The sequence below is a fragment of the Protomyctophum parallelum genome (assembly GCF_964188405.1).
Source record: "Protomyctophum parallelum genome assembly, chromosome: 20".
Classification (NCBI taxonomy): Eukaryota; Metazoa; Chordata; class Actinopteri; order Myctophiformes; family Myctophidae; genus Protomyctophum; species Protomyctophum parallelum.
In genome coordinates, this window is record NC_139718.1 from 28,494,497 (window position 1) to 28,519,529 (window position 25,033).

General features: G+C 41.8%; 1 protein-coding gene across 3 annotated transcripts in view; it reads left to right on the plus strand.

Moving 5' to 3' along the window:
• The window catches only part of actn1 (actinin, alpha 1), a 61,556-nt gene that overhangs the window by 33,230 nt on the left and 3,293 nt on the right, over nucleotides 1-25,033 (plus strand). For all 3 annotated transcript variants that reach the window (XM_083791471.1, XM_083791469.1, XM_083791470.1), the window contains exons 4-18: nucleotides 816-902; nucleotides 2,579-2,666; nucleotides 6,455-6,533; nucleotides 8,395-8,476; nucleotides 8,914-8,999; nucleotides 15,197-15,289; nucleotides 16,025-16,255; nucleotides 17,395-17,542; nucleotides 18,169-18,319; nucleotides 19,419-19,527; nucleotides 19,833-19,973; nucleotides 20,169-20,351; nucleotides 20,804-20,938; nucleotides 21,922-22,101; nucleotides 23,368-23,514. In XM_083791471.1, coding sequence (XP_083647597.1) covers nucleotides 816-902; nucleotides 2,579-2,666; nucleotides 6,455-6,533; nucleotides 8,395-8,476; nucleotides 8,914-8,999; nucleotides 15,197-15,289; nucleotides 16,025-16,255; nucleotides 17,395-17,542; nucleotides 18,169-18,319; nucleotides 19,419-19,527; nucleotides 19,833-19,973; nucleotides 20,169-20,351; nucleotides 20,804-20,938; nucleotides 21,922-22,101; nucleotides 23,368-23,514 — 1,940 coding nt within the window. The remainder of the gene's footprint in view (nucleotides 1-815; nucleotides 903-2,578; nucleotides 2,667-6,454; nucleotides 6,534-8,394; nucleotides 8,477-8,913; nucleotides 9,000-15,196; nucleotides 15,290-16,024; nucleotides 16,256-17,394; nucleotides 17,543-18,168; nucleotides 18,320-19,418; nucleotides 19,528-19,832; nucleotides 19,974-20,168; nucleotides 20,352-20,803; nucleotides 20,939-21,921; nucleotides 22,102-23,367; nucleotides 23,515-25,033) is intronic.

The following is a 25,033-nucleotide window of genomic DNA, read 5'->3' on the forward strand; positions in this document are numbered from 1 at the left end:
GCTCCCAGCTGGTGTTTTCTCATGTTAAATTGTCCACACATCCAATTGACATTTCGCAGTCTGAATTTGTGTCATAGTTGAGTGGCGGTACAGTACTAGTAGTACTGCACAGTACAGTATCTGTCATACCCTGCAGCCCACCCCACAACCCCCATGCACACCCCACCCCCTGTGCCTAATTGGATTAGAGTAAGAAACAAATGATTATCGGAGGCAGGAAAACAGGCTGACCCGTTAAAGGGGATTTCATTATAAACAATTGCAACAGCGAGAAGAGTCGGTTCGTTCACAGACGCCAATTATATCCGGGCTAGAGGGCAGCTTAATGTAATGGACTCGGGATGAAGTACTAGTACGAGTAGTAGAATTAATAGCTGACAGAAAAAGTCATGTACTGTAACTGCAGGTTGTGTGCCTTTTGTTTTTTCTTTCGAATTAAATGTTGACATTTAAGGGACACCGCTGAGCTTGTCAGTTCTTGTCAGTCATTATTGGAAAATACGTTTGCGTCAGTTGTGCATCACCCTGTCAGGTTTAGTTTCCAATAAAATAAAAGTTGGTTATTGAGGGGCACTAGCCCCTCAATAACAAAAACAAAAGTGAGGACAGAAAAGTGAAGACGCAAATTGTGATTGGAATGACATTTGTGACGATTGTATTGGCTGAGCATGGAATGTGATGTATATAATGTATGATGATAAGAGCGCCCCTCACTTCACGTGTGTGTGTGTGTGTGTGTGTGTGTGTGTGTGTGTCACAATTACATAATGACTAGATCTTAATCTAAAACGTTTTTTTTTTCATCCTTTTTGCAGAGATTGTGGATGGTAACGCTAAAATGACCCTTGGCATGATCTGGACCATAATCCTCCGCTTTGCCATCCAAGACATTTCAGTTGAAGGTAGTGTGTGTGTATATTTCTCACCTCCCTTCATTAATTCACTTGAAAATCATTCCTGCTCTAGTCTATGTTCTCAAGCACTTTTATTGTGTCTCCGCACTACGGCAATTTATCCGCTATAATTATCTGTCTTAGAAGGAGAAGAAAACATTGACTTAATATGAATGTGACAGCAGGAAATCTGCTTTTCCTGTCCTTAGGAAGTGATGTTTCGGATTATGGAAACAGTTATGATATAGCGTGATGTTTCGGATTATGGAAACAGTTATGATATGGCGTGATGTTTCGGATTATGGAAACGGTTATGATATGGCGCTTTCCTTGTTTAACCTCCATAATGTACTTCAAGTAATCCAGGTGGAATGTCAGAAGTGAGCCTTGGATTATTCTCTTTTTTTTTTCTTTTTTTCTTTTTTTTCTTTTTTTTTTTACAGTGGACTGAGCTATATCCACCTTTTGTATCTTCTCTTTATGTAGTACTGTATAATGTATCACAGTGTACAGCAGAGCAGTGGTTTTCTAAGGTTTTGTGTCCCATTCACAGCAAAGTGCAAGTCACTCTTATTACTTTTTTTGGTTACTGCCAAAAAAAAGCTTTAACCACTTAAGCAAGCATTTTATACTTTTCTTACTTTCATACTTTGTAAATACAAATTGCGGAAATAGCCAATCTAAGCTCACAATGTGTTCCATTGTAACTTGTGCATAAAAAAACGAAACCAGTGTGCACAAACTACTGCTATAGTACATTAAAAGATGTATAGCTGTATTGCAATAATAAAAATGATAATTAATAATTTTGTGAAATAATTATTTCACAAAATCTCAAGGCATGTCAGGAACACGGCACACCGTTTGGGATCCATTCACCTCCCTTACACTGTATACTAGTGGCAGAACTTGATCCTTAGCCAGTTATGGGCAGGGTCCAAAATCAGAGGCCTCAACCACTCAATTTGAACACAACTTGCATAGAGAGCCTGTTTGTGACTTAGTTAGTAGCCTACTCAGTTAGTAGTGAAGACACTCATACCCCTGCTGGTATAGGATTGTATCTATCTTCTCACCGTCCCACCGTACTACAAAATGAAGCAAGTGGAGAACAACTGGCAGCCAGCGTCATCTTATCTCAAGCAGTTAATGTGTCGACTGCAGAGTCCTGTATCAGGAGCTGTGCTGCATCTCATCCTTTCTCCCTCAAGCTCAAGCCTCATATCTGCTTTGATGACAAAATGCTGTCAACTACAATAATGTATTTTCAGCTGAAAAACGTGTCACGCAAAGTTTTTTTTCTTCTGACATTATGGTATTTAATCAGGGTCTTGCCTCACTGAAATATCATAGCCTATAATGTATGCAACCACTTGAGGCCTAGCATTTCTGGGGTGAACATTTGCAGAAAATAGCACAAGCTCACAATGCGTTGTAGATTGGATATTTTCGGCAAAGAGATTTTTTGTAGAGGTGAAAAAAAAGCACAAAGTACAAAACCGAGCCTGTTTTGGTTTACTAAGTAGTAAGTATAGAAGGTTTAAGTTGTTAAATAGACAATTTAGTGTTGAAGCGTTGAATCTCTCTTTCTTTTAATCCATGTCCAAATGTGGATTGTCCTGTGAGGTAGTTAAATGTGTCTTAGTTTTCACTATTTCACAAAGACCCTTGTTTTCTAACCCCAGAGACGTCAGCCAAAGAGGGCCTGCTGCTATGGTGTCAGAGGAAGACCGCGCCCTACAAGAACGTCAACATTCAGAACTTTCACATCAGGTACAAGAACGTCAACATTCACATCCCAAAAGCATCTGGATTGGAATTAATCAAGAGAGATAAATATCAGTGGTAGAATAAGAGAGTTAATTCTGAGAATAGGTCCAGTTGAGGACAAAATGATAGTCTAGTAACGGGCAATAGTAGCCCGTTACTAGCGTTTGACTTAAAGCAAAACAAATTGGGAATTAAGGTTGGGCAAGTCAGTAAGGAATGCTCTCCACAAGTATTGTTGATGTTCCTTTGAGCAAGGCAATGTATCCTGCACTCATCCAGCTGAGCTGATCTGTGACCAATGGCGGAAGGCTGTGGTTGTACTGGAGTAGTGGATACCTCCCGGGTGGTGCTCAATTGCATACCTGCAATTCCTTTCCGGGGGCATTGCTTTTGAATAAGAATGTCTTTATAGTCTCGTTGCTGGATTTAATGGTCTGCTTTGAATATGTCTAAATGACCGCGGTAAAGAGGGAGTTATGGAAGTGGCCCTGAAACGGCACAGATGACAGCAGTGGCCCCAGACAATAGTAATGGAGAGCAGCGCAGTCCAGAGAGCAAACAGCCCAACCACAGACCCTGCTCTCACATACCAGACCGCTTGAGTAGAAACAGTTGGTGAAATTGAAAATGCTGTGTATCCTAGTTACAAAACCATGGTTAAAGTCATATGTTGATCATTAGAAACCTGAATGTGAGAGCTGGGATATGCTACTATTAGCTGGGACACTGAGGCATGTAAACCACAGCTAGCTGATCATAACTACTTTTTTTTTGGTGGTCTCAAAATTCTATAAAATCCTTTACTTGGTAAGCATTGCTTGGTTGAGGTGCTGGGTTGTAACATAAGAAAAAGAATAAACCCGCACACTCATCTGCTCCAATGTAATTTATTGACAATGTTTCGAGCCAAGGCCAAAACTCCAAGAGTGACTCGAAACGTCGTCAAAGTGCATTGGAGCAGATGAGTGTGTGATGAGTGCGATGAATGATGGGTTTATTCTTTTTATTTTTCTTCTAAAAAATATCCATTATTTAATCTGCTGTTTAGAGTACTCTGTCCATGCATGTGTACAGGGAGATTCATAATCACATCATCATATATCATGATTTATGAACATCCAAACATATCTTCAATAAGACCTTAACCCTAGAACACCACAACAATTATATTTTTGTATTTTTTATAATGTTGCTGTCTGAGGTGGGTGTCTTTCAGTACCTTCATGATGCTCAGTGACATCATAGAAGGTTTGTTTCCCTGCCCACATCCCTGTTTTCGAGTGGTGCAACCACTCCAAGGAACAGCAATGTCCGTGTTCACCTATGTGTTGGTTCACCTATGTATGTGACGTTAATGAGCACCAGTATGAGTACCAGTAGGGGTGCTGTTGTGCCAGAAACAGAGAGAGAGAGACAGTGCTGCACTGTTGCCTGCTAATGAGAGAGAGAGAGAGAGAGGAGGGGGGGAGAGAGAGAGGGGAGTTGCGACACTCGGTTCACATGGGTGTGATTTATTTTCTACAGGCAGGTGTTCGGGTGAATTTCACCCGTGTTTAGTGATGGTGTGAAAAATTGCATACATCCACAATGGATGTATTGCATACATTCAGGACATGTGGGTGGACCAAAGGAGAAGTTCCCAGCTCCATTTAGTTTTTTTTAGGAATATGTTTTTTTAAATGATATGCATGTTTTTCACCAATTTTGCCCCCTATGATATAAGTTGCCATGTATTGATGTACTTCAATATATTTTGATGAGAACTATTTTGTATGGAAGATTTTACATTGGGTCAAATAGGATGATGGTGTGAAATATTTCTAGTGTGAAATATAGTGTTCTAAGACGTTTATGCTAGCATTGCGAGCTAGCATCAGGAATACTGTTGTTATGTATTATTTGAGATATGTGTTAAATTGTTTAAAGTGGCAATTGAGGGTATGCTTGTTCTTGATTATTGTAAGTCGCTCTGGATTAAGAGCGTCTGCTAAATGCCTAAATTGTAAATTGTAAATTGTATGCGCATGCATAAAGTGAATGGCAGATCGAGTGGCAAAGTGAGTGACAAAGTGAATTTAATGTTGTTTAAAGTCATTTAATGCAAACAAATAGGACTTTTCTGTTTGGATGTAGGCCAAGGCCAGAAAGTAGTTTTGTGCCACTAAGTAGGCGTCCCACATAAAGTCCGGGTATGATGATGATGATGTCACGCGCATACCCTGTATCCATACGTTTTATGTCCATTGTCTCCCTCTAAAGCCTGGTGATGCGAGGCTAGTCTCCCTCTCCCAACGGAGAGAGATATTTGCTACGGACTACAATAAAGATGGTGACGTATCTAGTGTATAATCTGGTCAAGCCCCCAGAACCGAAAGGGAGAACTGAAGCGCATTGGACATGCTGGCCGATTATAGGTACTGCAGCGTATTACAGCTGGGGCCAGACACATGAACAAGCGGAAATTGTTTCGTCCAATGGGCTCAACTCACGAGCTTGTGCATGGGGGGTGCGAATGCGAAATGACGCAAAACGCGCCACAGAGGCCCCAAGGGATGAAAAGGGAGAGGGAGTATGCACTGGTTGAGCAAATGCCATGCAAGCTGATGGGAGGGGATTTCCGGTGCCCTCTCTATTATTTTTTTAATTATGAATACAGTGCACTGCAATGTATGCTTCAAATAACTGTGTTTATGTGTCAGCCAGTAGGTGTCCTGTGCAACACCAGGGTGGAAGAGTTGGGAGACAACCTCTAATCACTGCACGTGTGCTAGTTATATTGTATTAACTTTTTTTTAACTTTCATTTGTAGCCTGCAGCAAAACCCTTTCTGTCATACCTGTGTGAGGATCTAGTGGGGTTAGTTAGGAGTCAGGCCGCGTTGCACTATTGACTGTACAGACATTGAATTATTGAGAGTGACCACTGCGAGTCTCAGATGTGGATGAAAGCACAAAGCAGAGGTGAGAAGAAAGGTCACTTCAGGGGAAGGTAAAGCTTGAGGCCTCATGTTGCTCTTTCAGAGACAGAGGGAGATGTTAGTGTCTAGCACAGGCCTTTGATGTTGCTCTCTGTGAGAGACAATGGCTGGGTTTCCCAAACAACACTTCTTACACCATGGTGTTACAACAGACTGAAAAATAATGCTCTATAAGTGAATGTGTGTGAGCGCGCATGCACGTCCGCAACTGGTTTCATCAAGTCACCTTTTGACCCCCACCCCAATATGAGTTTGACAAGCCTGTCTACATGAAGGTGAATAGTTGAAAATGCAGAACTAATAACTTCCCTCATCTGATGAGAGGTCATCAAAGGGGAGGCAGAACAATGAGTTCCTTATTGCTTGTGTCTTTGCTTGTCTACCATGGGATAGACAGGGCCTGTTCCAAGTGCACTCTACCACACCGGTCCCATCTGCCACTGCCAGGGCCCAGGCTGATTGACTCTCGGGATCACAGTGTCACTGTGCATCAGTAGCCAGCTTCTGTAGCCACGTCATAACATGAACAGAGACTTGGATATGATGGGGCCATGTGGTGCCTCATCACCTCAATTAGACTGTTTGTGGTGGCAAGGTAACACACTGCCCTATGACTAGGTAGGAGTAGGTAGGGGTGGGGCAGGGTCCCATGTTAGCAATTAGAAAGATAAGGTGAAGAAAGTAAACTTGATTAAAGACACTTAAAGTTCTTTTTTTGTTCTGTGTCTCATTATGTTCCTGTTTCTTTCTTCTCGCCCTCTCTCTCTCTCTCTCTCTCTCTCTCTCTCTCTCTCTCTCTCTCTCTGTCCCACAGCTGGAAAGATGGCTTGGGTTTTTGTGCTCTCATTCATCGGCACCGTCCAGAGCTCATTGACTATGGCAAACTGCGTAAGGTGGGTTATTTGTCCCTCATTGTTATGCTGTGCAGCAGCCACCACACGGTGAACCACAGATATTCACCTGACTATTGGACTGTGCTGGTTAGGTTCATATATGATGTCTAGAATAGATACCAAAGTCCTGACAACAAAACGATACCCCATGGGTCACAGAAGTGTTTTTCTCATTCAAAATCCCATAGACTTTTTTTTTTTATCATGTAATATAAGAAATGTGTCTGTCAGGGGTGTGTCTCTGACTGTATCGTTTATGATACATAGTTATATTAGATACAGACTGTGTTTGGAGAAAATGTTGTTCATTCTGTGTTGTTAGAGTACCCCTTGTGCACGTCTGTCTGGTTGGTTCTATTTTATATTACAGTATGCCCATACTATACAATATATCTGACTGTGTCTGCCTGTGTATGTTTTCATCTCTGCATCAATATGTCTGTCTTTTATGCCCATATATGATGAGTGTAATTAACTGAATTGTAATAATGTAGTATTCACTGTTAACAAACTTGTACAAAAGTATTTAATCAATATCTATCAATCAACAATCAATCAATCGGGTAGAAGAAACGAACAAGGAGTGCTGTTTAGATCTGGTGATAATAGTAGTAGCACATATTGATTTACGCTTGTTTTAACATGCTTGGCGTACCACATGGGTGCGTCTTAAATGACCACTTCAGCACAGTTTGCATGCAAGTTGTCAGTCACAGAGTGTGTTAAAGATGGAGTGCTGTGATGTTTTCCCACCCTAAAACATGATCATCAGGTATTATTGTATAAGGAGGAAGATCTTTTTCAAAAAAGTGTACAGTATTTGTTAAAATTACGTTTTATGTGGACACGCCCACTGCTGGTTTGCGTGATGGGTGGTGATCCACCTGAACTGAAGCTGCACCCATATCACACATTTGACTGTCAAGGTTTCAGCCTCCAGGAAGAAACCCTAAATACAAAGGGAAGACATCATTGCACATACAGTAACAACCACACCAATGGGTCTAATGAAGTAGGCTACTTTCACCTCAAACAGATGAAAAACTGGAAAATATACAAAAATCACGGCACTCCATCAACTTTAATCTATTTAAAATATTATTCTGGGATTGTCTAGAGACTTTACTGGCACTTATTTTGTTGTCCTGACCTACAGTATATGACATCATAGATCTGGCACTGAAGTGGACAAAAACACAAAAGTATTTGCCACTTCTGTTTGACCCAAATCTAAAGGTCTTGTTATCAGAAGATATTATTGGCACACAGCGTGTTATTTAACAGCATGTTGCCTTTAGCTGTAATAAAAGGTAGAGAAACAAGGGCATACTACAGTATGTTCAATGTCATCTTGTCTTGACAGATATAATCAGGGCTCCGTGGAGATAATTTTACAAAGTGCTGTCAAATGAAAGGGATATTTAACTTTAAAACATGTTTGGCGTCATTTGAACATCTACTCAGGTTTTGTGTAAATCTGGCTCACAGTATAGTATACTATCACATTTCCACATTTTGACCTTTAATCATAGTGCTCCCATCAGAGTGATCGGGTCATATTTGTTGTGCAAGTAATGCACACAACATTCAACCATTGGTGAAAATGACATGCCATGAAAAACCCCAAACGAAAACAATAGGCTTTCAGCCATTCAGGCTTGAATCCCTATTGGCCAGGCTATGTTTAATAGTTATTCTTATCTGTGGATGTTTCTGAAATGGTTACACTGCAGTCCCCTGACAATGTATAGTTCAATGTATAGTTCTACTGAACATAATATGAATATAATATGAAGATTTTCTTGTGATTGCTATTACTACAAATATTGATACATTTCGCTGTCTCTTGTCTCGCTAACAGGATGATCCAATGACCAACCTGAACACAGCCTTTGACGTGGCAGAGAAATACCTGGACATCCCCAAAATGTTGGATGCAGAAGGTGAGCAAGTTTGAGCATGATAACACAGTACACCACACAGCCTTTTTTTATTGTTTATCTGTTTCACAGGCTTAATCTGCAGGTCTCTGCAGTGTGGAGATGAAAGCTTACAAAGCTGAACGTCTAACTTATTCTCTTTTAACTCTGTGTGTGTGTGTGTGTGTGTGTGTGTGTGTGTGTGTGTGTGTGTGTGTGTGTGTGTGTGTGTGTGTGTGTGTGTGTTTACTTATTTGATGAAATCCTGCCCATTATGCACATCTGGAAGTCTCCTTTTCCTCATTCAGTGTTGTTTATATGAAAATGTAAACCCAACTTCTCCATATGCCATGGTTTCTCTCTCTCACACACACACACACACACACATGCTCTGTTTAACACAATGTTCCATCCTCCTCCCCCCCTCGTCCTCTGACTCCCTCTCTTCCCCCTTCACACAGACATCGTGGGCACTGCCCGTCCCGACGAGAAGGCCATCATGACATACGTCTCTAGCTTCTACCACGCCTTCTCAGGCGCCCAGAAGGTATCCCAGGATGCAACGTGTGCCGCCTGCACCCCCTCCCACCAGCACCAGCACCACTTCTCTTCCTCACTTCCCTTCGTACCACAGCTTCACCCAGTTTCACAGCTTCTCTCTGTCTCCTAAGGGGGTCCTTCTTTCTCTCTCTCTGCAGCGCTCAACCCGCGCCCACAGGCGTCACTCTCCTTCACTTTCCGCATGTTGTTCATGCCACCAAATGCATGATGGGACAGCAGCTGGTCTTTAAAAGAAAAACTAAAAAAGGCAATGGGCACAAGTGCATCTCCAGTCTCCTGTCCCCCCCCCCCCTCTGTTGTAACCTACTGTAGCAGCTTTACAGTCAGTCTCCATTATCCAGCAGCCTCTTTGCCTTCATCTTTCATTATATATGGTTTGGTTACACTGAACAGAGTATGAGCACAGAGCAGGAAGTGCCGGAAAGCTTGTCTGCAACACGACAATGATTGGATATGATAAAAGCCACGGGTTCCTGAGAGAGCAAATCAAATTACTCTGAGACTCTAGCATGGCAGGAGAGATGTAATAGCTTAAGGGGCGGTTTAATGTTCAGCCTTGACAAAGTTGGGTTAAAATAGAGGCCCGGAAGGAACGTAGAGAATGAGATTAAACACAGCAGTACAAAGCTTGCGCAGTGCGCCGTCGTTTTATTTGTAGCAGATAGATGCAGTCTGGTTTGAGTCATTAGTCAGTTTCTCTGTTTTCTCCTTTCTAAACATCTTGCTCAGCACAGGTAGTTTCTCTATTCGATAACGATAGTTTGTCTGTTAGTTTTGACAACTACCTGCAAGCCTCCACCTCTTTGCTTCGTCTCAGATACACAAAACAACCCAGCAAGTAACAAGCGTCACTGTGTGTGTCCTCTGACAAGGAGCAACAGAGCATCTGAGTGCTGGTTATATAAGGTCTAATTTCATTGGAAAAGCCCAGAACAAAAGGGTATATTTTGCAGTGCAGCTGTGTTTAAGCAACCCAGATCAAAAATGGCTCTGTTTATAATTGGAATGAGTGAGCAGGCGTGGCTCCCTTTATGGCAAGCGATGAAACTCCAGCTGGTTTGGATTGCATCATTGATCTAAAAACTGTGGGATGTGTTCCAGCGATAGTGGGCCCTCAAATTGCATATACACTATACACTGTATCTAGGGAGAACTTTCAAAGTGAGTAATTTATTGGAAAGGGTTTTGTTTACCATATGTGTCTGTAAAGGTTGAGATTAGATACATTTAACTGTTTAAAGTGTTGTATGACAATAGATGTGAAATTTACTTAGTGAGTAATTGATCACCTGAGTACTGGGCTACAATGACACTAGACTACAAAGTGATATTGGAGATGCAAATTACTCTTTCTGTGGGTTGATCTAACTCCAAAAATGTCCAGCCTTGCCTGTTGGTCTATAAACATAAACTTTTGATAAATTCAATTATTAATTTGAGGTTTGGCAGCTAGTACCACTATTGATTTTTCACTATGATTGGGAAAATTCTAAGTAGGGCTGTCAAAATTGTAGATCTCTCTCTGTTTGCTGTGGTTGGTGCTAGAGTGAGAATGTCTCTCTCGGATTGAGATCAAATCAAGCATGATTTGTAAATGAAAAAGGAATTAAAGGTCCCGGCTCCTGTCTTAAATAAATAGTCTGTCTATACTCAATGATTGAAGGAAATAAAAGCCTGGACTATTTATTTACGTTTTACAGCATCTGAAATCTGAACATGCTGTGCTGTGATAAACATAGAACAACAATTATATTTTCATATGAAATGGAAAAATACAATCAAACCAAAATCCTAAGTATTTCCAAAGGCTTTGTAAATCTCAAATCTCTCCTCCTAGTGTTGTGAACTCTCTGCCTACCATCATTACCACACGATTGTTGTTGAATTATTTAGTTGTTGTCAAGACCCAATCAGGAAGCATGGTTGTCTTTGTCATTGTTTTTAAAAGGTCCAGACTAAAGTTTTCTAAGCAAAACAGGGTCAACACTGAACAGTGTTTTAACCCCATGTCTCAGTTTTAGGGTTAAAAATGAGTAGTGTGGAAGCTACTTGCAAAATGTGTTTTCAAACTAATAATCGAGTGTATGTGGCCTCAGATACACAGCTTGATTAATTGAAATTAACACCTTGAGGAGAAAGAAATGTCCGTACTTCACCTAACTAACATCATGACTAACATACCTCACTCTTAGAGCAAGTCAGGTTCATGATTGTTATTCCTAAGAGGGATATGTTGTATTTTAATTCCCAAATTTGGAACATGAACAGAAACCACTTGGGTAGACTGGAGATGTCCTGACCTGAGCCCAGCGCTGCTTCCTCTTGTGATTTTGCCCCCTGCTGGTCCTTTTGTTTCTGCACACTTTTACTCTGCGCATTTCTCTTTCTCTCTCCCTCTCCCTTTCCTCTGTTCCTTGGACAGATATCATTAGTACCTTGAGGCCAGATGAGAAAGCCATCATGACTTATGTATCGTGTTACTACCACGCATTCTCAGGCAAACAGAAGGTGAGCCCAATCCCCTTCAAATCCTGCTTATACTCACTGAACCTTTCATCCACTAGCCAGTTTCTCACTAAAGTGGACCTAGTGTGGATTATCTTATACAGCACTCTCCACAACACCCTACACTCTTAAACACATTTAGGCCTGACGCTGACATTTATAAAATGTCTTCTAAACAGTTTTCTGTCAGGATTTGTGCCACATTTTCACATTAAAAAAAAATAGCAGACCTACAAGCTCATACTGTAGCTATGAGCTTGTAGGTCTGCTATTTTCAATAGCTAAAGTTTAACGTAACGCTTAAAACACCAAAAGGTGTTCCTGCCCAGAATGGGTTAAACACATTTACTTCTACTTATGACCACTTAGCATCTGCACAGAATCAATCCATTTCGGACGAAATGCCTTGCTCGAGGGCATTGTGGTACTAGTTGCTGAAGTAGTGGATGTTTATCGGTAGATTCTATATAGAAAAGTGCCTCCTAACAATGGGTGGATATGTGCCAAAGTAGCTGGCAGAGCATCAGTCTTTCAGACCAGAGTACAACTTCACTGGTATTTGTCTGGTGTTAATTCCACACCAAACCTGGGCTATGCATTTCAAAATGTTGCCCTTCAATCCTAAATTTATATCCAGAGTGTGACTACTGTGACGGTACACAGCAAAGCCCTGGTGGTCACTCGGAGTGAGTGTAAAAATAGACCTGGAAGGGACAGATCCATTTTTACATTCTCTGAGTTATATTAATTTAAGAAGGATTTTACTGTGTGTACCAAGTATTTTCACAACATAAAAACAGCTAAAGCTTTTTATTTATTAAGATCCAAAGACTGGAGCAGTCCAGCAAAATTGGATCCAACCACTTGCACAAACTTGTCAGCAACCCAACATTGGCAAGCCAAGCTTGGTAAACTTGCTTGGCTTGTGAATAAAGTGTGATTATTGCATTTCTTTGGCCAGACAAACTGCTGTCCTGTATGTACTCTATATTTGGATATTCTTGTATTTCCACACTAGTGTACTGTAGTAGTGTAAAACTGATTTTAAAATACACCAAAAGCAAATTAATCTGTATGCTAGAAACCATCTTGCAGAGGGAGCCAGCAGCTTACCTCACCTGACACTTGACCTCAAGTCACCATCCAGTTGTAATGGAAGAAAGCCGTCATAGTGGGATTCTGAGTTGCCCTAAGGCTACGCTTATATTATCTTATTTCCTGTTACACACCAAGCACATACTATACATACATTCACATAACACCCTCCAACATAATATAGGACATATAGCCATTGTTTTTGGTCCATAGCATACATTTTTAGTAGTGATAACCCTGCTGGCCTGGGAAGCCCTTTTTTCAATTTTCATGTTTTAAAATAATGTATTGATAAAGAACAATACCATAGGAATTAACAATCTTTTAATAAAGCTCCCAGGGGAGAATAACAGACAGTACATATTATTCAATCTCATTGCCCTGACAAATCTGTATTAGGATCTTCTCCCTGATATTGTATTAATGAGCATATTCTCATAGCGGCCATTTTGTTCTTACTGTACATCTTACGCAGGGGGTGGGAAACCCCAATTGACACCCTGAGATACAATAAATCAGCAACTCCCTATGCATTGTGGCTAGCATTCAGTTTTATGAACCTGGCATGGATTAGCACGTAGAAGCAACAGCCAGGAGAATAGTTCCACCTCTATATAATAGATTGTTACCTCATGGTAGAAATCCCTATAAACATCATCACTCTTGCATCGCTTAGCCGTCTAGACTTGGCCGTGGAAACCTAACTTCGACGTTACCTTGAATGGTCCAAGTTGGGTTCACGAGTGAGCTGTGAGATAATTATTGTCATAAGTTATCCACGGCAACAGCAGGCTGTGTATTCTACTCTTTCTCACCCTCTATTGAGTCAGGGCACAGTAATTCACAGTGGGGTTTCGCTGTAAGCCTGGCTGTCAGGGTCTTGCAGTAACCAGGCCCAGCGTGTGCTATGAGCATTTTACACATCGTTCACGGAGGTGCGACCCCGCACCTCCTGGCTCTTCCTTTTAAGGCAGCCGGCCCGCTGCTCCTTGGCCCCACAGAGCATGGCTCACAGCCGAGCCCCCCATGATCTCTCCTAACAAAAGCAGAGAGGAATCAGTCCCTCCGTGTAGGATGCCATTCTGAGAGGCATGGAATGAGGTGGTGGGAGGGACATTCAGGTCTGTCTCATTGTGTCTTCAGCCTAACAAGTTTTTTGACCTTCCAAAAAGGACATTGCTGACTATGAGAGGTTTTCCTGTATTTCTCTTACGTTTGCAGCCAGTACGGTCCACTACTGCAGGAAACGTAAATCATGCATCTTTAAAAGAATTATCTTATCAAAGCTTTTTGAGGTGAAAATGAAAAGGACACAGCCACACTTTCACTGTTTTTTGATTGGGGTATGCAGAGCTTATAATACACAAATACTCTGCATGTCACCTAAGCTTAGTCTTTTTACTGCCAAAATCTTTTCTTCATGTCTCCCTTTGCTCTTCTACCTACTGTATGAACATGTTGATTCAACCAAGACGATAAACTGAAAACATTGTTGTCATGGAAACCCTACTTTCTTCCTGCCCTGCCAGTTTACTTATGAAGACAGAGGGGCCACATTAACGAAGCGTGTCATGGAAGGGCCTCTTTCTCCCTGTCAGGAAGAGCTGTCCTGATGGGAGCTGTACTCTCTGTCTATCCTGACAGAGCTGTATGTAGGCTGAGAACTTAGAATATCGGATGCTGCTCTATAAAAAGACAGTGGTGCAGAGAGAGAATGGAAGTGCACGCACACACTCACTCACTCACTCACTCACTCACTCACTCACTCTTAATGACAGGTCTGTATCAGATGTGCACTTGTTAAAGATTAAGTCATCTGGTCTCTCTGTCTCTGTGGAGTCCTCTCCGCTAGAAAAATACATTGATTATTAATCTCAGGACACTGGGGAGGCATTCACGGTTCAACACTTGGCATCAGACTTGTAGCCGTCACACAAGTCCCAATTTTTACATTGCTACTGCAATGTTGCGGCTCTGTTGCTCCAACCCCCGCAGGATTTGTTTGGAACATCCTGCAGCATTTGAGGAGGCTGTAAACGGTGTGGAGGGAGATCTACAGTACAATATGGCTCCTATACTGAAAACAAGCCTATGGCTCCATTCAGTGAAAACATCAGTGCTAATTAAAGTCTGAGAGGGTAAAAAAGTCAAATCAAAATGACTTCATGGCATTCATACACGAGCCATACTCAATTTTACATCATTCTTATGGCAGATGTCTATTACCCCTGCATGTCAAAACTACAGGTAAACAGATTACATTTCAAATTACTTTATAGAAACCATGATGACAGTTTGACTATTATACCTTTCAAAATCTGGTTGAAGTAAGATTTTAATAGCAAAATGCCCAGCTTAATGGTTAACACAAACATCTTGAGGCACAATGTCCTTCAAATAATGTAAAATGCAGGAAATTACATGAGCGCACATTAAATGAGCAGTGCAAGGCGCTGAAAACATCTTTAAGACACCCGGGGTGAACAATGCAAAATGCAGTGATGCGAGAATGATCAAGGAAGCAGAGAGAGCTTTCAGTCACTGCTGAGTCTCATGTTGTCTTCTTCCCTCCCTCCCATCCAGGCAGAGACAGCTGCCAACCGGATCTGCAAGGTGTTGGCTGTCAACCAGGAGAACGAACAGCTAATGGAGGATTATGAGAAGCTGGCCAGTGATGTGAGCACATCCCCCTTTTTGTCCTATATTGGCCCTGCATTCTTTCTATCCTACTACCTGTCCCATTCTCTTGACATCCCCCGCCACCAAATCCCAGGGGTAACGTGCTCTGTAGATGCAGTCGTGCACACAACAGTTTAGTATGTGAACGTCTATTTAGGAACTGACAGCTGAACCTGTGACAAGGAAGATATGGTTGGCTTGTGTTTTTAAAATGAAAAGTTTTAAAATCTCAAGATATGGTGTTGTTCTTAAAGTATGTTCATCAACATCAATACAGTCAATCAAAGATAGTTTGAATCACATGATACAACACATTCTTAGAATTTCTGTGAGTTTTATATAAGATGGCAAGTAATAAATGACAGCACAGTTGGCTAACCAATTATCTTATTCTGTTTTCCTCCTTTTCGATCACATGACCATTCATTTCACCACCCGTAATAACATCCTCCCGCCTCTCCCTCTTTTATCTGCATGTTCTTCCTGTTTCTCTCTGCCCCCTCTCTCCATCTCTCTCCATCCTTGTCCTTTACCTGTACTGTGCTTCTCTCCTTCCATCTTTCCTCCTTACCCTGAATGTGGTCTTCCATCTGCATGGCACTGCTCTATCTCTATCTCTATCTCTATCTCTATCTCTATCTCTATCTCTATCTCTATCTATCATCACAACACTTCCATATTATCATTCACATACCCAACACACACAACCACACACACGCTCCCCTGATGTAGCTATTGGAGTGGATCCGTCGTACCATCCCTTGGCTGGAGAACCGTGTTCCAGACAACACCATGCAGGCCATGCAGCAAAAGTTGGAGGATTTCAGGGACTACCGACGCCTCCACAAGCCCCCCAAGGTGCAGGAGAAGTGTCAGCTGGAGATCAACTTCAACACGCTGCAGACCAAGCTGAGGCTCAGCAACAGGCCCGCCTTCATGCCCTCTGAGGGCAAGATGGTGTCGGTAAGGACACACACACACACACACACACGTAGCTGTAGGGTGGAAACCTTGTCTGTCTAAAAACTACCGTACTTACTTTTCAGGAAATGGACAAAAGAACCTGATTGGAACTCTGGTTGGATCCAATGGAGTTATTATTTACTAGTCACAAGCTAGATTTGTTAATACTACTCAACATTTACAAAACACACAGACTGACTAACCATTGTCACTTTCACAATTTCTGTTAATTAGCAAAACAAATAGCAGATCAACAAGCTAATAACGCATGAATTGCAACACGTTTGGAGCGTGTAGCTGCGCCACACTCTTGTAAGACGAAGTAGGGCACTAATTGAAATATGGAGGTTTCTGCCAGACAGTAACGATATATGTTAAGTTGTATGTGTAATTGTAGTCTCATGACTATGTTCTTGTATGCATAGAAATAGCATTGCTAACATGCACACATACACTTTTATTCACTCCAGTTTGCAAACAAGGAATGCTGTCTCTGAATTTTTTGTTGAACCAATGAACAACAGAGATTATAATAAATTAAATCAAACCAACTGTGGCCAACTTCCTGCCAGAGAATCAGTCTCTGTCTCACGTCTGTTCTCAAGACCCAGTTATTTGGCACAGCCCACAATCTACAGTATTCTGCAAAGTAAAATCCTCAGTGTTAATTTATCCATTTGTAAGTCCGAGAGTTTATACAAATATAACCAAATTAACCTGTGTGTATTCTTCCTCGATCTTGAGCCCCTCCCTTGTTTAAGGGGCCCTTTGAGTCACCTACGGGAACATAAAAAAAAAAAATCCTCGGTTGTATACCTCCTGCACGTATTAATTTGTCTTTCAACTGACTTATGTGCAGTAGACAAACTGACTCTTTAGGAAACCTAAGCCTACCCTGTAAAGCCTTATGTCTGTTAATGCACCAAAGTGACCTTTGTGTAACTCTTTTTTATCACATACTGTACACGTAGGAACATCTTACTACCAGGAATCTAAGTAAATATAAAATAAAGTCAGACACAGTCAAACTGTGAATCAGTCACCTCACTTCAATTTAACAATAAAAGGTTTTATTAAGTCAATGGATAATTTGAATGTCTAATTGAACAAAATTATAATTTCCCATTTCCCCCGCACAGGACATTTCGAATGCGTGGGGAAACCTGGAGGGAGCAGAGAAGGGCTATGAAGAATGGCTCCTCAATGAGATTCGCAGATTGGAGAGACTCGACCACCTGGCAGAGAAGTTTCGCCAGAAAGCAGCCATTCATGAAGCCTGGACCGAAGGTACTGTGCGGTCTGACTTCTAGCTTTGTTTTAGAGGCACACATTTTTGAAGCGTGCTAATTCTAAGTACAATACGTGTTGTAGTAGGCAGGTCATAGTGAAAGCAAGTTGTTCTCAATGTAGGGTCCGGGGACCCCCAGGGGTCCTGCAGGGCATTCTAAGGGCTTCTGAGTAAGATTTGTAAACGGACCACTTCACCACTTTTCAACTTCATTCAAATTCATATAATTGGTCTTCACTAATGTTCATGATAAAATACCACATTGTTTTTCTACTCTACCACCAGTGGCATCGTTAGGCAGATTATTTTTTCAAACAAGATTTTTATTATTGTTACAGCTTGCTATTTCTTTTTAATCTTGATAAAAATCTTAAAATTTTAACAACATATATCTTTTATGAGTGTCCCTGGCACAACAACTTTTCAAACGGGGGTCCATGGCGTAAACATTAATTTAGGGGTCTTTGACATGAAAGAACCAGTGATTAAAGCAACAGTACTAGAAGTAATATTACTAGCAGGAGTGGTGGAGGTGGGATGGCACATTTCTTGGAGTAGTATTTTCAGAATATTGATTTTACAGCCTTGTTTTGTAATGCCAAGTGTTCTCTGTCTCCCTCTACAGGAAAGGAGGACATGCTGCAGCATACGGACTATGAGACTGCCACTCTCTCAGAAATCAAGGCCCTGCTAAAGAAACATGAGGCCTTTGAGAGCGACCTGGCCGCACACCAGGACCGCGTGGAGCAGATCGCTGCCATCGCACAGGAGTTGAAGTATGTGTTAGTGAATTTACATTGAAAGATTCCAGGTAAACGATGGACCTAGCATCTGTTTATATAACGGGCTGTATAAATTACATTCTTGATGATGTGCTCAAGAAAAACAAGCCTAAGAAACAAAAACATGATAACAAATGACCAAGATATGACTGCGTGGTAGCCATAACTTAGCTAGCGTCAATCGGGGCAGAAGGTGGCAGGAAATTTGGAGCGAGTCTGCAGTTCTGACTGCAATGTAGAGTTTGTTCCACAGTGCATGAGGTAGAAGAGTCTGGGACGTGTAGATCGTTGCCCCAGGTGTTTTACAGAAGATGCAGACAGATTATCTGTGTTTGCAAATCTGAGTGAGCGGGAAGGGTTGTAGTGTTGCATCAGGCTTTGAAGGTATGGGGATGCCTTTGGTTGCCTTGTAGGGCAACATCAGTCTTTTTTACACGTGTGGCCAGCAACCGGGAGCCAATGGAGGGAGCGGAAAATCGGGAACATGTGAAAAGTTTGGCATGCCCGGACGACCATGTGTGCTGGTCATCCAGGTTTTGGATCATTTGGAGGGGCTTAAGTGAGCATGCTGGAAAGCCAGTAAGGACAGAGTTAGTCATAGTGGATTAGTTTAGGGTGAGATAAGAGTGATTTCACGCCAATTTGTCTAAAAGCGCCAAATTTTGCACATATATAACCTACTAAGCCTAGGGCAATGATTTAGCTAGGGCGCCTGAGCCGGTGAAATTCCAACTAATGCTTGGAATGGATTCAGAATCATGAAAACCCCCTACTGTAGTTTGACACATCACATGCTACTTTTAAAGCATAAGGAAATTTAGAAAATGTTGCCTTATATAGGTTGTTAATGGTGGCCAAATGGATTTGGCCGCTGTGGCGACCCTGAAGGTCGCCGACTCGGGCGCCCTAGCTAAATTAGAGCATGCCCTGGGCTACATCTGTGCAAATTTATATATTACTTTATAAGGAGCTGGGCTGACTTCTGAGTGAGGAAGGGTCTAATCCTTCAAATGTTATATAAATTGTAAACCTACCGAAGGGTACTAAATAAATCCAATCATTCAATCCTTTGTGGTATTGGTGTATGTTGCAGCGAGCTGGACTACTATGACTCCCCCAGTGTGAACGCTCGCTGCCAAAGGATCTGTGACCAGTGGGACGCCCTCGGAGCCATGACCCAGAAACGTAGCGAGGCTCTGCAGGTGAGACTCTTGAAAGACCCTCCTGTTTAAATCATAGACTGTGGTTTAAATATAGAAATAAATGGGACATGGAAGTGTATTTTCTCCTGATGAGTGATTACTGGAGCGTTTTAATTCTGCATTTTAATTTTTTTTTTGTCTTCAAATGAAATTAGGTTTAGTTTTTTTTTTGAGAATTCACAACTGTTCCCTGGTGTTGTCCTTCCTAAACAGAGTGCTGAAAAGCAGCTTCTTCTTACAACCTCTGATATTTTTTGGCATACAGTGGACTTGCTAACTGAACTATTTTGTCTCGTGTTCAACAGAGAACTGAGAAGCTGCTGGAGACCATTGACCAATTGTACCTTGAGTTTGCCAAGAGAGCAGCGCCGTTTAACAATTGGATGGAAGGTGCTATGGAAGACCTGCAGGACACCTTTATTGTTCACACCATAGAGGAGATCCAGGTGAGACCAACTAATGTTAGGATGTTCGCTGGTATCTTCAAAGTACTTCTTTACAGGTCCATATAGTCAATTTATGGGGATTTTTACTGTGTAAAGTGGCTTAAGGAGGAAAAGAATGCTCACAAGAGCCTTTGGTATTGTAGCGTCACTAGCGTGATATTTAAATCTCAAGCATTTCCTTTGTCTGTGTCTCAGGGATTAAGCACAGCCCATGAGCAGTTCAAAGCCACTCTTCCAGAGGCGGACAAGGAGCGCCAGGCCATTCTAGGCATCCACAACGAGATCGCCAAGATTGTCCAGACATATCATGTCAACATGGCTGGCAGCAACCCCTATACCACAATCAACCCCCAGGAGATAAACACCAAATGGGACAAGGTAATGGGAATCGATTAAGAACAGTCTGCTTCGAGACAAAAAAGGCACACATCATTTTTGAGTGGGTGTTGTAAAAACAGGAATGTTTAGAATGAGATTTAATCCAATTCTGTAAAAGTGAAAAGGCGTAATCTTACTATTGTCTGTTACATTGTGCATTCTTCTATTCACTTAGGTTCACATAACTGTGCAATTAATATTTAGCAATGAATGCAAGACTGGAACAAGCTTCAATGAATATGTTGCCATCATTATACAATGATGTTTGATCATTATACAGGCAATAAGTGTAACGTACGGTAAATTAGTAAAGTGCATATCTTCCTTTCTCACTGCCCAGTGCCCACACTTTCCTGTCTTTCATCACTGTACTGCAAAGTGCATGTTGCACTTAAAGTAGCATTAACATGTCTTGTTAATTGCATTGATTTCCCATGATCCCCCTCCAACAGGTGAGGCAGCTGGTGCCTCAGCGGGACCAGGCCCTGATCGAGGAGCACGCCCGTCAGCAGAACAATGAGCGCCTTCGTAGACAGTTTGCCAATCAAGCCAATGTCATCGGACCCTGGATCCAGACCAAGATGGAGGTTGGTCTTAGTCGGACTGGACATTCAAAGAACTGTAATACACGTAGACACTACAACTGAGGTCCCTAATTCTGAAGCATGGAGCACCGAATGTATTCGCCTCAATACTGTGCCAGGTGATTTCATTAATTAGTAAATTCCTAACACTACGCTGGGTGATTTCACTAATTACTGAATTCCAAACACGGCACCAGGTGATGTCACTGATTAGTGAAACTTCAATTCTACATCTGGTAATTTCACTAATTGTTGAAATCCTCAGATAGACTTCCTCAACATAGTCTGTATAGACACATCCACAGATGGGTCCCCTAGGCCTAGACGCAGCCACAGGATTTCCAGTAGGCGGAGCCAATGTAGCTGCGGTGTAAACAGCCAGGTCTTCTACTTACAGTGGATGAGAAAGTAACTTGCGTTCGTCTGCTGAAGTTACTCATTTACCTGCTTTTTAGTAACACTAACTTTACAAAGATGCCCAGAACATTGGGACTTATCTGTGTAGTTTATGGGTGCTCCAACAGTAGTGGGGAAATTCAACTTTGGAGAGAAACAGAATGGCAAATACATAAACCTCTACAAGCGCCCGGCCGCATTTCGTTGTGCATTAAGTAGTGTACAGTAAAGTCTGCTTTAGTATAAGAGCTCAGCTGAGCTACATTGGCTCCGTCTACAGGAAATCCCTTGGCTGCGCCGAGGGGACCTGTCTGTGGATGTGTCTATACGATAAATATATCTACTGTTATGTACATATATATACTGTATCTATGTAATACACTGTACACACACTATATGCTATGCATAGTTTTAGCTCAAGAGTGTGTGTGTGTGTGTGTGTGTGTGTGTGTGTGTGTGTGTGTGTGTGTGTGTGTGTGTGTGTGTGTGTGTGTGTGTGTGTGTGTGTGTGTGTGTGTGTGTGTGTGTGTGTGTGTGTGTGTGTGTGTGTGTGTGTGTGTGTGTGTGTGTGTGTGTGTGTGTGTGTGTAGGAGATTGGTCGTATCTCCATCGAGATGCTTGGCACCCTGGAGGACCAGCTGACACACCTCCGTCAGTATGAAAAGAACATTGTTAACTACAAGCCAAAGATAGACCAGCTAGAGGGTGACCACCAGCTCATACAGGAAGCGCTCATCTTTGACAACAAGCACACCAACTATACCATGGAGGTAACGCCTGAGAGCTTCCCAGTACAACAGACGCTTATACTCTTGAGTTGAGTGTTCTATTTCCCGGGCCCAGGTTTTTTCTATCTTCTCTAACCTTTAGGTCTCTCTCTGCTGCCCTTCCATTTATGTTTAATGCCGTTTTAGTGTGAATACCGGTAAATAAATAAGAGGCCAGGTACATAGGGCTTCAGTGTCCTGCTCATGGGTTTCTCAAATCACACATGCAAATACCAATCGATAATGAAAACATAACACCGCACCGCCGATCCAACAACGCAGTTTACGTTGTTTTTATTTATTTTTTGGTGTGATGTCATGACAGCAACATGGTTTGTTTGGGTGTGATGTGGATGTAGTTGCAGTGGGAAGTTGGGAACTCTATATGGTTATACTGTATATGACTCAGACATAACCATATAAATATGGTTATGTCTTAGACATAGTTGGTCGGCCTGCCTGCACACCCAGGCATTAGCCAATTTGAATGTAGGATGGGGCAATCAGTTGGATCCAGAAAGTTTGGATGATCACAGGAAAATATTTCAAAGTCAGTATAGTCTTACTTTAGAGTAGACTTACTGTACTACTATCATCTGTCCGTGCTGGCAACCTACCTGGTGCTAATGAAATTGTTCTAATGAACAATGAAAGCAAAGAAAATCACTACTTGATCCATATCTAGGCATTTTACTAGTCTGAGACAGACTTTTACTTGAGGTCACGTGATCACACACTTGAAGCTTACTCCCCCCAGCTGACTCAAATCATGCACAGCTCCACCACAGCAATCCATCTAGCTCATTGTAACGAGGATAAACTCGACTGATGCCGACAATAATTCCTCACCGACCCACTTATGATTATTACTTTGCTCATGAGACACAATGGAAAAGAAGTGTAAATGTAAAAGAAAAACATTTCAATTAATTCCACATCACTTTCCACTTTCGGTTTGCATCCCAGTTTGGTAATGTGACCTCTCCTTCATTCATATACTCCTTGGTTTATATTGCGTGTAAGTGATTCCTAACCAATTTTCCTCAAACACCTGCCCCCAATTGCTGTAATTGGTTGAGATGCATGGCCTTCGGCTGCTCATTAGCCTCATACACAGGCTATGTGAACCTAAACCAGAGCTCTTACAAACTACTGGTTTGGGATGAATTATTTTTGCAACTTGTGTGTGCAGTCTCAATGTTTGTATACACTACAAATAACTGGTCTGTTGCCTCTAAAACGTACCCTTTCTCCATACCCGACCTGCAGCACATCCGTGTGGGCTGGGAGCAGCTCCTCACCACCATCGCCCGCACGATCAATGAGATTGAGAACCAGATCCTGACGCGGGACGCCAAGGGCATCAGCCAGGAGCAGATGAATGAGTTCCGGGCTTCCTTCAATCACTTTGACAGGGTCAGTAATGCTGAATTACACTACAGAGAGAGGTGAGGAGGGTAGGTAGACATCCATGCAGAGTCACTTATGTAAACGCATCAAGTTCAGAATCTTTGCGTTCTGATAAATGTGCATTAGATGTGTATTTAGATTTTAGGCAATACACATTCAAATCCAGTGCAACTGGGTAGATACTGCTTCAATACCATGTCAATGGACAGACTGCCAATGGGTTAAGTCTTGCATGGTAAGTTTCTGAATGAATAGCAATACTCATATAATGACAAGTTCTGCACGGTCCTCTCGAGAGTTAAATGAACAAAGATTAACTTTATCTAACAATAGATACAACAATCAACAGTTCAGTCATATCATATGAATGTCTTGAACTCTTCTCTGCATATTTAGAGAGCATCGACAAAGCAAAGAAGCTGAGGTGAGACTAGACTATTGTGAGTCTTGGATATTTTGTTATACTGACCCATGGTGTGGCTAACAGTAAACATTTTAACAATCCTGTAACCAGAAAATCTGCCGAATGTAGTGTATACAGTGTGTGTGTGTCTAATGCATCGTGTTGGAGTAATCTTTCCGCTTGGTTGAAGGCTGACTTGCAGTACAATGGAAGATTACTCAGGCCTATGGCCCATTATTGAAAGGAAGTGCATTGCTTCCAAAAGGAATCTGACTTGCCATATGCATGCCCTTCACATTAAAGATGACAGTCTTTAGTCTTAATGGATGTCATGCCAGACGCATGGTTTGACAGGACCCTTAAGTCGCCTTCACATCAGAATGTTGTACTGCGATTAAAATTATCCTGCTGCATATGTCGGAAAGTGCGCTTCGTTTGGCAGGTGTGAAGGCTCATTCAAGTTCTAGTTCGCCAAAAAATGGGGGTTTCGCTTGGATGAGAGCAGTAGGACTTGCTCCTATCTCAGCCTCCTTAGGTAGTCTCCAGAGTGGAGTGTTTACACCTGAGCTCTGTATGTCACCAACAGCACCAATTATGGATGAGTTTTTATTTAGCTCCCTCTCCCACGTCTCTTCCTCCTCCTCCTCCTCCTCCTCCCCAATGCTCCTGCCGAGCTTCTGTACAGTCTGCCATTACCTCATGCATTTTTCCGAAGCGCCGCTAGTGTTAATCAATACAGCCTGTCAAAGACAGGAGTCCCAGAGGAGACGAAAGCCTAAAATAGTTGCTTGCTGAAAAGAGTGAATCTTTTTTTTGTTATATTAGTTTTTATTTGGTTTTTATAGACATGACAAACAAGACATACATAACAACGACACATACACCAGACTGGGCAATGTATATAAAACGAGTGGGGGGGCCTATCGTGTTAAGATAGCATAGGTCAGGATGAACACAACCATCATGAGGCATCAAAAGAGTAGAGCAGGAGGGCATGGATATCAGTAGCCAAACAGAACATAAATATATAATACAACATAAATATATATAATATATCTATATACATACATATATATGCAGATATACATACCTATAACAACACATATCAAATATAAACATAAA